The 15696-nt window shown below is 43.6% G+C and overlaps 1 protein-coding gene across 1 annotated transcript in view; it reads left to right on the plus strand.

The window, feature by feature from the left end:
* Nucleotides 1–15696, plus strand: part of LOC124038693 (putative tyrosine-protein phosphatase auxilin) — a 70917-nt gene that overhangs the window by 9698 nt on the left and 45523 nt on the right. The window contains exon 2 of the mRNA XM_046354779.1: nt 7223–7373. Coding sequence (XP_046210735.1) covers nt 7223–7373 — 151 coding nt within the window. The remainder of the gene's footprint in view (nt 1–7222; nt 7374–15696) is intronic.

The raw sequence follows: 15696 nt of genomic DNA on the forward strand, positions 1-15696 counted from the left end.
CAATATCCTTGCCTGTGAAGACGTTTTTGTGCAAAGCAATGACGACGGCATGTTTTTCCTTGCAGATAACCATGGTTGACAGAGGAAGAACAATGATTCCAAGCACCACCCTCCTTTTCAAGCATCCAGTCTGTTATTCAAACTCAATCAGCATGACAGAGTGATCTCCAGCCTTGTCCTCGTCAACACTCACACCTGTGTTAACGAGAGAATCACTGACATAATGTCAGCTCGTCCTTTTGTGGCAGGGCTGAAATGCAGTGGAAATGTTTTTTGGGGGATTCAGTTCATTTGCATGGCAAAGAGGGACTTTGCAATGAATTTGCATTTCATCTGATCACTCTTCATAACATTCTGGAGTATATGCAAATTGCCATCATACAAACTGAGGCAGCAAACGTTGTGGAAATTAATATGTGTTATTCTCAAAACATTTGGCCACGACTGTAAGTATTCGTAATATAGTACACTTATCATATTTTGGTTTTAATCCAGAGAGGAAGGCAAAAGTATATAGATCCTCTAAGAGGCCGTGGAGAGAGTCTAATTGTGGTTTTAAAAGAAACCGTGAATCATCAGCGAACAATGACAGCTTTGGATTTCTAATCCCTTAATATTATTAATATTATTGTTGGATCTAATTTTAACAGATAACATTTCGATGGCAATAATAAATAGATATGCCGATAGTGGACAACCTTGTTTTACTCATCTTGACAGTTTAAAACTGAGAAGTAGTCATTATTGACTATTTTACACCTAGGACTACTATACACAACTTCAACCGATTTTATAAGAGATTCACCAAAATTGAAATATTCCAGGCATTTATATACAAACTCCAGTCGTACTTTATCAAAGCCTTTTCAAAGTCAGCTATGAATACCAGGCCCGGTTTCCCAGATATTTCATAGTGTTCTATTGTTTCCAGTTCTTGTGTGTTATGTTATCTCCAATGTAAAATAAACCTGTCTGATTACGATGAATAATATCTGACAAAACATTTTTAATTCTATGCGCTAAGCATTTAGATTTTATGCATCACAACACTGAAGTGTAAGAGGCCACTGAATTTTTAAATGGACTGAATCTTTACATTTACCACTTGGGTCCTGTTTCAGTAATAATGAAATCAGACCTTGAGTTTCCAATAATCTACCATGTAAGTGGTTAAAACATGCTAATAACGGTTCTCTGAGTATATCATACTTCCACTGGTATGCCATCCAGCCCTGGAGTTTTCTCAGACTTAAAGGCTTTAATTGCATCAAGAAGTTCCTCTGTAATTTGGCCTTCACATGAGTCTTTCTGTACAGATGTTCATTTTACATTGTTAATAAGAAAACAATCCATACAATTAGCTTTGGTTAGTGGAGATGGAGGAGACTGAAACAAAAACATATGCTTAAAGTACTTAACTTCCTCTTTTAAAATATAATTTGGTGAATCATGAGTGACTCCATAATTTGTAAGAAGTTTCAGTAAATTCTTTCTGGTAGCATTTCTATGTTGAAGATTTGCTGCATATTTCCCCATATTCCACATATTCCACTTTATTTGTATAATATATTACATTAAATAAGTTCCTCCATTTCTTTTTGTTTTTCCTCTAACTTATTCTGAGCCTCTATGCTGTAGTTTTTATTGCTGTCTTTACTGTTAGTCCTTCAATTTCCTTTGTTAATATGGACACATTTGACCTACAGTTGAAGTCGGAAGTTTACATACACTTAGGTTGGAGTCATTAAAACTCGTTTTTCAACCACTCCACAAATTTCTTGTTAACAAACTATAGTTTTGGCAAGTCGGTTAGGACATCTACTTTGTGCATGACACAAGTAATTTTTCCAAGAATTGTTTACAGACAGATTATTTCACTTAGAATTCACTGTATTACAATTCCAGTGGGTCAGAAGTTTACATACACTAAGTTGACTGTGCCTTAAAACAGCTTGGAAAATTCCAGAAAATGATGCATGGCTTTAGAAGCTTCTGATAGGCTAATTGACATAATTAGAGTCAATTGGAGGTGTATCTGTGGATGCATTTCCATGCCTACCTTCAAACTCAATGCATCTTTGCTTGACATCATGGGAAAATCAAAAGAATTCAGCCAAGACCTCAGAAAAAAAATGGTAGATCTCCACAAGTCTGGTTCATCCTTGGTCGTAATTTCCAAACGCCTGAAGGTACCACATTCATCTGTAGAAACAATATTACGCAAGTATAAACACAATGGGACCACGCAGCCATCATACTGCTCAGGAAGGAGACTCATTCTGTCTACTAGAGATGAACGTACTTTGGTGTGAAAATTGCAAATCAATCCCAGAACAACAGCAAAGGACCTTGTGAAGATGCTGTAGGAAACAGGTACAAAAGTATCTCTATCCACAGTAAAACGAGTCCTATATTGACATAACCTGAAAGGCCGCTCAGCAAGGAAGAAGCCACTGCTCAAAAACCGCATAAAAAAGCCGGACTATGGTTTGCAACTGCACATGGGGACAAATATTGTACTTTTTGGGCTTGCAAGCCGAGGAACACCATCCCAACCGTGAAGCATAGTGGTGGCAGCATCATGTTGTGGGGGTGCTTTGCTGCAGGAGGGACTGGTGCACTTCACTAAATAGATGGCATCATGAGGAAATAAAATTATGTGGATATATTGAAGCAACATCTCAAGACATCAGTCAGGAAGTTAAAGCTTGGTCGTAAATGGGTCTTCCAAATGGACAATGACCCCAAGTATACTTCCAAAGTTGTGGCAAAATGGCTTAAGGACAACAAAGTCAAGGTATTGGAGTGTCCATCACAAAGCCCTGACCTCAATCCCATAAAAATGTGTGGTCAGAACTGAAAAAGCGTGTGCGAGCAAGGTGGCCTACAAACCTGACTCGGCTACACCAGCTCTGTCATGAGGAATGGGCCTAAATTCACCCAACTTATTGTGGGAAGCTTGTGGAAGTCTACCGAAACCTTTGACCCAAGTTAAACAATTTAAAGGCAATGCTCAAATACAAATTGAGTGTATGTAAACTTTTGACCCACAGGGAATGTGATGAAAGAAATAAAAGCTGAAATAAATAATTCTCTCTGCTATTATTCTGACATGTCACATTCTTAAAATAAAGTGGTGATCCTAACTGACCTAAGACAGGGAATTTTTACAAGGATGAAAAACTGAGTTTAAATGTATTTGACTAAGGTGTATGTAAACTTCCGACTTCAACTGTAAATTGCTTTTGTTTTGTAGATGAGTACTGAATTGCATGGCCTCTAAAGGCATATTTAAAAGTGTCCCATACAATAAGGGGATCTGCTGTACCTATGTTATGTCGAAAAAAGTCAGTTATGAATTCTTCTGTCCTTGTTAAAAACAAGTTATCATCTAGTAGGCTTTGATTAAATTTCCAATATCCTCGCCCACATGGAAATTCTGCAAGAGTAATATATATATGCCAATTATGTGATGGTCTGACTGCATTCTGTCACCTATCAACACTATTTAAACTTTTGGTGCATGAGAGAATGACATAAGAAAGTAATCAAGACGACTATCCTGACGGTGAATGATGGTGGTGGCAGAATCATGCTGTGGGGGATATTGTTCAGCTGCAGGGGCTTGGAGACTAGTCAGGATCGAGGGAAAGATGAACGGAGCAAAGTACAGAGAGATCCTTGATGAAAACTCAGACTGAGGCGGAAGTTCACCTTCCAACAGGAGAACGACCCTAAGCACACAGCCAAGACAATGCAGGAGTGGCTTCGGGACAAGTCTCTAAATGTCCTTGAGTGGCCCAGCTAGAGCCTGGACTTGAACCCAATCAAACATCTCTGAGAGACCTGAAAATAGCTGTGCATCGACGCTCCCCATCCAACCTGACAGAGCTTGAGGGGATCTGCAGAGAAGAATGTGAGAAAATCCCCAAATACAGGTATGCCAAGCTTGTAGCGTCATATCCAAGAAGACTCGGGGCTGTAAACACAACCAAAGGTGCTTCAACAAAGTACTGAGTAAAGGGTCTGAATACTAATGTAAATGTGACATTTCCAGGGGGAAAAAACATGTATCTAAAAACCTGTTTTGGCTTTGTGTGTAGATTGATGAGGGGGAGAAAACAATATAATATATTTTAGAATAAGGATGTAAAGTAACAAAATGTGGAAAAAATCAAGGGGTCTGAATACCCGAATGTGCTGTATGCCTTAATTTCCCCAAAATATAGACTCTTAGCTTTCCTTTGACACCCAATTTGACATGCTCCTATAAACTTCCCCTGGTGCTCATTTATTGGATTTGATTCTAGATCCATCCCAAAGATCTCTGTGCAAATACTTTCTATATATTAAATACATATATTAAATACATATATATTAAATACATATATATTAAATACAATGACTAATAGTTACATTTTCAATTTGACAAATCACACTTTTCACTGATATCAATTTTAACCCTTGACCCTAAATAAAAAGGCTGAACCGTTTGCCCATCTGCATCTCCATCCCAAATCTCCCCATTGCCCCAGCAGCAAATTGGTCTACATTTAGGCTATTGTTTACATGTGTATTTCACACTAGATTGAGGTAGAAATTGGAGTATAACGCTTGTATGGATGTCAACCCCAATATATTTCCATATCATCGTCATCAATCAATACAGTTTAAAATGCCTTTGACAACCACAACCGATTTCTGTATGCTAGCTATGCTACCAGCTTACACGGATGGGAGTTAGCATTCTAAACCTGAAAAGGGACAACAACCTCTAAATGTTATGTAGCGAAAACAGCCAAATATATCCAAATGGGATTTTAGTAACTACATTGTGTGCCTGTTACAATAGATCAATCATAACAGATTTGACAAATATCCACTTTGTTAGATCAGATTTGTTGAATGTGCACCAATTCAGCACCCTGCTGTCCCCCACGGTCTGCATTCCATTGACCTCGTTACTGGCATCTGTCCCCATTACCTCCCAGATCTTTTTCCAGGAGATCAAACTCATTTTTGTGTCTTTGAAATCCATACACGAGGTCTCATAAAGATGTATTTTATTTGTGAACTTGTTCTGATAACCTTTTGTCAAAGTTGTCAACCAATCATGACAATGCGAAGCAATTTACATTTTTATTTTTTTAATTTGACCTTTATTTAACTAGGCAGGTCAGTTAAGAACAACTTGTTATTCACAATGACGGCCTACCAAAAGGCAAAAGGCCTCCTGCAGGAACGGGGGATTACAAATCAAATAAAAATATAGGACTAAACACACATCACGACAAGAGAGACCTAAGACACTATACGGCGCTATGTGGAGCCTTCTGTATTGTTAAAACATTTAGGAGGCGCACAGGAACGCCGTACATAGCTCGATTTGACCTTCATAAGCTACCAGAACTCCCCTCCCCCAATACACACACACACACACACACACACACACACACACACACACACACACACACACACACACACACACACACACACACACACACACACACACACACACACACACACACTAGTAGCAGGACATAAAGGCAACCCTCCATTTCGGTAGGAATTCTAACAAAATTTTATTTTTACCTTCATGGTGGATTTCCTGTCTTCTGAGACTCCATAAAATGTGATGCAATCAACTCAAATGAATGCAGTCAGTGCACACACAGGTCCCTCCTAGATGCCAGAATGGAGCCGCTTTTGAAGCTTAATTGCCCACTTTGCCTGATTGATAATCTCGTAGATTTAGTTATGTAGATTTCTCTGTAAAGAACAATAGACCTACTACAGCTCTTGATCACTACTCCCCAATAACTCCTATTGGTGTGATCTGAGTGATTCAGTTTTGTGTTAGTGGTGGTGGTATTTTTTTTATTAAATAATGTTCCTTTATCCAAGAAATCTTGTTGAGATCAGGAGACCTCCCAGCAAACCAAAATTGGTTCTGTGAAGGTTTCCTGAAAATTCGTTAGGGCGCTGCAAATATTCTCATAACACAAAAACTGTCCAATTGTGCCGATGATTATAGAATGTTTGTGTAAAACATTCACCTGATGTTGCAAGAATGTTCCTAGAACACATTTAGTCTGTTCTCTAAAGGTTCCCAGAATGTTTCGTTAGGCTGTGGGAAGAGTCTGGTGGGAACATTGTTGGGACATTCCCAAAACACAAAAACTTGTGCAAGAAACATTTTCTTGATGTTCCAAGAATGTTCAGAGAACACATTTAGTGGAAGTGGAAGTGGTAGTGGTACTGGTAGTGGTAGTGTCAGCTCAGTGCCATGTGCTGTGTACAGATGGATGGGGTGCGGAAGGGAGGAGTGTGTTTAGACCAGGCTGCTGAATCAGATATAGGACTTGGGTAAAGTCCAAGAGGAGGGCTTTCTCTTGAACTAGCACAGTACCAGAGTTGACTGCTTCTCCCTCTCTTTCTCTCTCTCGAACAGTTTATCGGTCCAATTAGTGTGCTTGTTGTATTAGGGCTGACCCCATCTTGTCAACTTCTTTATCCTTATTCTAAAATAAGTGCATGCGATGCATATATGTGTCACGTGACGAGAGCAAGGGTTAAGGGGAGAGGGAATAATTTTCTTAAACATACGAGGGACTTCGGTAACGGAACGTTTCAGTCAGAAATGGCTGTAATTATGTTGCAGCTTCATCGACACGGACAGCGCAATACACACTGTTGAAGTTCTGTGGTGGTCGCTGCAGCAGGTAGGAGAGAGAGACAACGGGTGCTAGTCACTCAGTCACTCGCTGTCACAGCGTAGCAAGTCTGAGCCCGGCCCGGCACAACCAAATACATTGCGGTCGGACTCCCTCTCGTCATTTGTGTGTCTTAGTTATTTCATCAAACAGTGCGCTTAAAGCATCAGACAAGCGCAGTGCATCTAGTTGATTTGATTAACACAATACAGTAGGATGTGTTTGTGTATATATATGGAAAAATACACGTTTTAAAATGTCAACCAATCGATTGGTCGAAAGAACAGACTGGGCAACCAAGATTTATTTTAGTCGGGGACAGCCCTCTATTACATGTTGGATGTTGTTTGTGTTTGTCGGGCCATTGGGGATGAAAGACACACATGTTGTTAGGTATATTTGTTTGTCTGTTCTGTGCTCCATATACTGTGTCTCTACATGCGTCTACATGTCTGTCTGTCTTTGTCTGCATCCTCAGTGTGTGTTTCTCGTCATTCTGAATTGTAAAGGTCCTCCATCTCCAGATATGGATGCCAACTATGGCGGAGGGCTGCTGGATATGGTGAAAGGCGGAGCTGGCAAGTTCTTCAGCAACTTCAAGGACAACCTGAAGGACACACTCAAAGACACCTCCACTAAAGTCATGCACCAGGTGGCCACGTAAGTCCCGAAAATCACCCCCAATCCCTTTAGCCCTGACTCGTTTGAAATTGTATCCTCTTTTAATTGAAAACTTCTTCTGTTAAGTGTGTTGAGACCTAGTGAAATACACTTGAAATAAATTGTGATTTGATTTCCTGAGCCCTAACTTCCTTAACCTGTTACACCACCCATCTCTGCCTTTACAAAAATTGCAGCAAATGTAGTATTTTGGACGCAGTAGTTGCAGAATAACTACGGTATACTGCAGCTGAACTGCAGTTATACTGCACTCCGACTGCAATCTTTTTTTTCTTATGGGTGGGTCTGTCATGGGAGATATGATGTGTCTGTGCCCCATGTTGAAGCTCCCTGGCTGGGGTGCGCTGACATGTGGCTAGCCTCCATGCCATGATATCTAGTTGTTTTGGGCTAGAAATTTCACAGGCTTTTCCTCCCACCCAACTCCAGTTCTGGTTCCCAGAGTTCAGTTCTGGTCCTAGAGGTGAACGACTCTATGCCTTCCCCGATAAGGAGCGCTCAGGCTGGGCCTAGCAGAGATCTCAGGCCTTTGCTCTCTCCTCAAGTGGTCGAGTGGTCGAGGAGATGTCAATTCATTAGTGGACGAACGGAAGAGTGTCCTCCCCGCCTCGATAGCCACCTTTCATCGAGGATAGTCCTGTGTATCCTATCTTGAGTCCTTCGCGGAAGCATTTTGAAATCTGCCACACCCACTTTGAGTCGGCTTTTGTTTTGTCAGAGGAGAGAAGCATGCACACGTTTAAAAACAATATGAAACTTATCGTTTTATCTATAAAATGTCTAGCATAGCCAACTTAATTTGTTTTTAACACTTTACATATTTATTTTGCGATCCACCACTGTAAGTGGAATTTGCCTGATGACGCGTGAGTGGAGAAGGAGCGTCTCATTTCATACAAGCCCATTTTCATCCACGTTCCCTCACCTCGCCGCCTCTCCTCGATTACCTTTGTCCTTTTTCAAAAGGAGGTGAGAGAGGACGGAGAGAGGACACAGGAGTTAAGCAAATCGAATTGAGAAAAGGCCACTACGTGCCTGCTGGGAGCTAACATGGTAGTGTGAAGGGAGGAGCGTCAGTTGTCATCCAGTTGAGATGTTTACCTGTCCTCTGTGGTTGCCGTGGTTTCCTGACCTGTGAAATATGGAATGGGGTAGTTATGACTGGGCTGATTACACATGGTTTCAGACGAAGGCTCTTCCACCCGGTTCCTGGAGAGCTAACCTCCTGTAGGTTTTAACTCCAGCCCGGTTCCTGGAGAGCTAACCTCCTATAGGTTTTCGCTCCAGCCCGGTTCCTGGAGAGCTACCCTCCTGTAGGTTTTAACTCCAACCCGGTTCCTGGAGAGCTAACCTCCTGTAGGTTTTAACTCCAACCCGGTTCCTGGAGAGCTAACCTCCTGTAGGTTTTAACTCTAACCCGGTTCCTGGAGAGCTACCCTCCTGTAGGTTTTAACTCCAACCCGGTTCCTGGAGAGCTAACCTCCTGTAGGTTTTAACTCCAACCCGGTTCCTGGAGAGCTACCCTCCTGTAGGTTTTCGCTCCAACCCCAGTTGTAATTAACCTGATTCAGTTTATCAGCTAATTATTAGAATACGGTGGGCTAAATTAGGGTAGGAGTGAAAACCGACAAGACACTAGCTCTCCAGGAACAGGGTTGGATAGCTTTGTTTTAGACACTTAGATAAATCTCTATGGCTGTACACCACAGCACAATGGGAAAACACTTAATACTATTGGTGAGAGACAGAGTTATTATTTGAATTGTACCCGTATATGGAGATAAAATATGAGTAAAATAGATAGCTAATAAAAAAGGCTGGATATATTTTTCCTAAAGGGGATGTGAGGGAAGGAAAGCAGATGAATGGATGGACAGGCCTGGAGGAACAGTGGGAAGGGTGTGGAGGGATGACGGATAATGGGGGGGGTGGATGGAGAGGCCTGGAGGAACAGTGGTAAGGGTGTGGAGGGATGACGGATAATGGGGGGGTGGATGGAGAGGCCTGGAGGAACAGTGGGAAGGGTGTGGAGGGATGACGGATAATGGGGGGGATGGATGGAGAGGCCTGGAGGAACAGTGGGAAGGGTGTGGAGGGATGACGGATAATGGGGGGGTGGATGGAGAGGCCTGGAGGAACAGTGGGAAGAGTGTGGAGGGATGACGGATAATGGGGGGGTGGATGGAGAGGCCTGGAGGAACAGTGGGAAGAGTGTGGAGGGATGACGGATAATGGGGGGGTGGATGGAGAGGCCTGGAGGAACAGTGGGAAGGGTGTGGAGGGGGGGCTACCGGGTCTGGCACCGCTGGGTCCTGAGAGAGATGACCTTCTTTCTGCGTAGGCGTCTGCACTGGCCACACAAAGGAGCCTCTGTACTGTCGGACAGTGAGCAGGCCTCTCGAGACTCATGCCTCCTTGTCCACACACTCTGCCTTGAACCCTGCCACACACGCGCACACACAGAACCTCTGCCATCTCTCTGGACCACATTGAAACGGTGTCGGTTACGGAGCAGGACAGGGCAGAGCCGGGGTATATTGATTCAGCGGGTCGATCACAATTTGCTGCTAATACGGTTATCTTTTGCCTAGTCTCGTCTCTTCTCCTTTCCTTTCCTGTTATTTCCCCTCTTCTCCTATGAGCTCAACTTCACTCCTCTCAGCTTGTTTATTCTCTCCCCTATTTGTCTTTGCTATCCTTTCCTCCTCTCCTCCATTTTCTGTTCATCTCTCCCCTCCTTTTCTCTCTTCTCCTTTTCTCTCCTCTCCCGTGTGAATAATTGATAGCGGTTTATTGTACCTAGAGCAATGCTGATACACAGGGATTCATTTCACCTAGAAAAAAACAGGCCATGTGTACACCACTGTCAGTTTGGTACTGTGTATTACAGCTAGTTACTGTTGACCTGCCATTTGTATAGTAGAGCAGGCGTGGCCTGTGTGTACTACAGATATAGTTAGTCCCTATCTATAGCTTACACTACAGCTAGCTATTTCAAAGCCATGGAGGCTACATGTGTACATCTGATATAATCCAAGATTCAGTGGAATTTGTTGAAACAAAGTCAGTTACTTGATTCATGGTTAAATGAGATACCATTCAATCAGCTGTGTGCAAGCTGTCTTCCTTAGAGCACATGCAGTTGTGACAGACAGACTCTGCAGTGCTGTGTTCTGTGCTGTTTTCCCTGAGTGTTGTATTGGTCTGAAAGGCAGTGTGTCTTTGGCCCACTCCCATTCTCTCTCTCTCTCTCTCATCCCCCCTCTCTCCCCTCTATATTCTCTCTCTCTCAATTCAATTTCAATTTAAGAGGCTTTATTGGCATGGGAAACATGTTTACATTGCCAAATCAAGTGAAATAGATAATAAACTAAAGTGAAATAAACACTAAAAAATGTACAGTAAACATCACACTCACAAAATTTCCAAAATAATAAAGACATTTCAAATGTCATATGTCTATATACAGTGTTGTAATGATGTGCAATTAGTTCAAGTACAAAAGGAAAAATAAACATTTAGTTGTATTTAGAATGGTGTTTGTTCTCTCTATTGCCCTCTCTCTCATTCCTTCCCCCCTCTCCCTCCCCTCTATATTCAATTCAATTCAAGGGCTTTATTGGCATGGGAAACATGTGTTAACATTGCCAAAGCAAGTGAGGTAGATAATGTATTCTCTATCTCCCATTCTCTCTCGCTGTCTCTCATTTCCTCCCCCTCTTTCTCCCCTCTCTTCTCTCTCCCATTCTCTCTCGCTCTCTCTCATTTCCTCCCCCTCTTTCTCCCTCTCTTCTCTCTCCCATTTTCTCTCTCTCTAAAAACACACGACTCTTAAGTTATGATGACCTATTCCTCTCTATCAGAACCTTCTATTTACAGACAAAGCCTATCTGTGGTTACTGCAACGTGTCACAGTAACCACAGGAAATGGCGGGAAACGCCACAGCTGTGCTTTCGCCACACTGCTGAGCTTGTGAGCTTTAACTGTTAGAGCATGGCTCCAATGTCTCTAATGTAATACAGCCAAGGGTAGCTGTAGCTTGCCTGACCTAATTAATGTTTTGTGTTTTTGTGTATATATAGCAGGGTATAGAATATATGCCTACAGTAGCCTATACACCTGTTTGCGTGTGGGTGTGGGTGTGTATACTAACCTCTAATAATAATAATAATATATTTATTTTAAATAGCGCTTTTCATTACAAGTAGAATCTCAAAGTTGTTTTAAAAACAAAATAAACCAAAAACAATTTAACAAAACAAATATAGGGATCTGGAAATATTGGTCTTCCACATGGTTAGATGATAAGCAGTTCAGTAAAGTAGTATCATGACGAGGGAGAGTAGGTGGTACAGCCAGGCAGGGAGCTCGAGACATCTGACAGACTGGCCACAGAGCTCCTCAACGGGCACCTTGTCGTCTTCGATAGTCACAGCTCCTCCTTCATAGGTAGGCTGGATCGTCCAGTCCTGAAATGTAGTACCCACCTGGGTGATGCTTCAGAGACTGTAAAAGCCCCAGTAAGACCACCACACCTCAACAATGGTCCAATGAGCCTCTGCATCCACTCACACCGCTGTCCCTCTAGGAACTGGGGCAGGTGTCATGTTTTGTCATTTATTATCTTGTCTTGTCCCTGTGCTTCCCATTCTATTCGTTTCCCTCTGCTGGTCTTATTAGGTTCTTTCCCTTTTTCTATCCCTCTCTCTCCCCCTCCCTTTCTCACTCTCTCGCTCTCTCTTCTCTCTATCGTTCCGTTCCTGCTCCCAGCTGTTCCTATTCCCCTAATCAATCATTTAGTCTTCCCACACCTGTTCCCGATCCTTTCCCCTGATTAGAGTCCCTATTTCTTCCTTTGTGTTCCGTTCCTGTCCTGTCGGTTCCTTGTCTAGAATTCACCGTGCTGTGTTTGTGTATCGCCCTGTCGTGTCGTGTTTTCCTCAGATGCTGCGTGGTGAGCAGGTGTCTGAGTCTGTCTGGTTCAAGTGCCTTCCCGAGGCAACCTGCTGTTCACCTGCTGTTCAAGATCGAGTCTCCAGTTTGTCCTCGTCATTTCGAGTGAAAGTTGTGTTTTTTGTTTGTATTTACTTTACTGGATTAAAGACTCTGTTTTCGCCAAGTCGCTTTTGGGTCCTCTTTCACCTGCATGACAGCAGGGTGCTAAAAAGCCAACGCTGTTAATCTGGTGTTGCTGCATCATTTAAATCATGCTAGCTAGCCAAATAGAAACGGACTTACCATAATCAATCCTGCATTTCTGTGCAGGATTTCTATCAACAAGTTATCAAAAACTTTTAAAGTATTTTTGGGGGATCCAAAACCCTTAAAAACAATAAAATGTCAAATATTTACAGAGCTCTCTGCCTAGCCTACCTCTCCCCCCACCAACAAGATACTAGCAAGCCTACAAGCGATTCTTATCGGCATCTCAAGGGGAGGCAGGCTGTACACGCTCCAGCATGTAGCCAGAATAGGTCAGAGGCTTCTAATCTGCATGCTACAACACTGATGGCCTCACGCAATGCAAAATGACACCTGCTTATCCTGCTCAAAATAACCTGGGCTGGCTCTGCAGTCTTGCAGCCAAAGTTAGCAGAGCTAACGCTATGACCAGACATCAGCAGCCACAGTTCACATTTAGTACAGCTAACACTATAACTGGACTTGTACCTGCCACAGTTAACAGTTAGCAGAGCCAACACTATAGCTAGACTTGTAGCAGCCACAGTTAGCAGAGCTAGCGCTAGCCAGGAAGGGCTATGCAGCAACCTCAGTTAGCAGAGCCAACACTATAGCTAGACTTGCAGCAGCCTCAGTTAGCAGAGCTTGCGCTAGCCAGAAAGGCCTATGCAGCAGCCTCAGTTAGCAGAGCTAGTGCTAGCCAGAAAGGCCTATGCAGCAGCCTCAGTTAGCAGAGCTTGCACTAGCCAGAAAGGCCTATGCAGCAGCCTCAGTTAGCAGAGCTAGCGCTAGCCAGAAAGGCCTATGCAGCAGCCTCAGTTAGCAGAGCTAGAGCTAGCCAGAAAGGCCTACGTAGCAGCCTCAGTTAGCAGAGCTAGCGCTAGCCAGAAAGGCCTATGCAGCAGCCTCAGTTAGCAGAGCTAGCGCTAGCCAGAAAGGCCTACGTAGCAGTCACAGTGCCAAATCCAGTTCTGAAGGCCTGCAGACACAGTTAGTAGAGCTAGCACTAGCCAGATAGTCTAACACTGTTCATGCTGCAGGAGAGCACAACACTGTATCAAAATAGAACACTGCTGCTGGTCCAATTACCTCATTATGAGTATTTCCCACTTGATGTTTCCTCCTGTCCCCGCCTCCCTTCCTCCCAGCCTCTCTCCCCCTCTTCCCTCTCCTCCACTCCTCCTCTCATCCCTCCCTCAGGTTACCCATGTGGCTGGGCTGTTGCATAACCATGCAGGGCCAGGATGGGAAGCCATCAGGGCCATATGGCTCTCATCCACCTCAGTACTTCACAAACAGACCATTGGCCTAGAATAGTGGCTATACGTTTACAAATCAAATGAAATTGTTTTTGTCTCATGCGCCGAATACAACAGCCCTTAACCAACAATGCAGTTTTACGAAAATATGTTAAAAAAGTAAGAGATAAGAATAACAAATAGCTAAAGAGCAGAAGTAAATAAAAATAACGAGACTATATACAGGGGATACCGGTACAGAGTCAATGTGGAGGCTATATACAGGGGGTACCGGTACAGAGTCAATGTGGAGGCTATATACAGGGGGTACCGGTACAGAGTCAATGTGGAGGCTATATACAGGGGGTACCGGTACAGAGTCAATGTGGAGGCTATATACAGGGGGTACCGGTACAGAGTCAATGTGGAGGCTATATACAGGGGGTACCGGTACAGAGTCAATGTGGAGGCTATATACAGGGGGTACCGGTACAGAGTCAATGTGGAGGCTATATACAGGGGGTACCGGTACAGAGTCAATGTGGAGGCTATATACAGGGGGTACCAGTACAGAGTCAATGTGGAGACTATATACAGGGGTACCAGTACAGAGTCAATGTGGAGGCTATATACAGGGGGTACCGGTACAGAGTCAATGTGGAGGCTATATACAGGGGGTACCAGTACAGAGTCAATGTGGAGACTATATACAGGGGTACCAGTACAGAGTCAATGTGGAGACTATATACAGGGGGTACCAGTACAGAGTCAATGTGGAGGCTATATACAGGGGGTACCGGTACAGAGTCAATGTGGAGGCTATATACAGGGGGTACCGGTACAGAGTCAATGTGGAGGCTATATACAGGGGGTACCAGTACAGAGTCAATGTGGAGGCTATATACAGGGGGTACCGGTACAGAGTCAATGTGGTGGCTTTATACAGGGGGTACCGGTACAGAGTTAATGTGGAGGCTATATACAGGGGGTACCGGTACAGAGTCAATAGGGAGGCTATATACAGGGGGTACCGGTACAGAGTCAATGTGGAGGCTATATACAGGGGGTACCGGTACAGAGTCAATGTGGAGGCTATATACAGGGGGTACCGGTACAGAGTCAATGTGGAGGCTATATACAGGGGGTACCGGTACAGAGTCAATGTGGAGACTATATACAGGGGGTACCGGTACAGAGTCAATGTGGAGGCTTTATACAGGGGGTACCGGTACAGAGTCAATGTGGAGGCTATATACAGGGGGTACCAGTACAGAGTCAATGTGGAGGCTATATACAGGGGGTACCGGTACAGAGTCAATGTGGTGGCTTTATACAGGGGGTACCGGTACAGAGTCAATGTGGAGGCCATATACAGGGGGTACCGGTACAGAGTTAATGTGGAGGCTATATACAGGGGGTACCGGTACAGAGTCAATAGGGAGGCTATATACAGGGGGTACCGGTACAGAGTCAATGTGGAGGCTATATACAGGGGGTACCGGTACAGAGTCAATGTGGAGGCTATATACAGGGGGTACCGGTACAGAGTCAATGTGGAGGCTGTATACAGGGGGTACCGGTACAGAGTCAATGTGCGGGGGCACTGGTGTCGAGGTAATTGAGGTAATATTTACATGTAGGTTATTAAAGTGACTATGCATAGATTATAACAGAGAGTAGCAACAGCGTAGAAGAGGGAGGGGTGGGCAATGGAAATAGTCTGAGTAGCCATTTGATTAGCTGTTCAGGATTCTTAGGCCTTGGGGTAGAAGCTGTTTAGAAGCCTCTTGGACGTTGACTTGGCGCTCCGGTTCCGCTTGCCGTGCAGTAGCAGAGAGAACAGTCTATGACTAGGGTGGCTGGAGTGTTTGACAATTTTTAG

The sequence above is a fragment of the Oncorhynchus gorbuscha genome, linkage group LG06 (assembly GCF_021184085.1).
Source record: "Oncorhynchus gorbuscha isolate QuinsamMale2020 ecotype Even-year linkage group LG06, OgorEven_v1.0, whole genome shotgun sequence".
In the NCBI taxonomy this organism is placed as follows: Eukaryota; Metazoa; Chordata; class Actinopteri; order Salmoniformes; family Salmonidae; genus Oncorhynchus; species Oncorhynchus gorbuscha.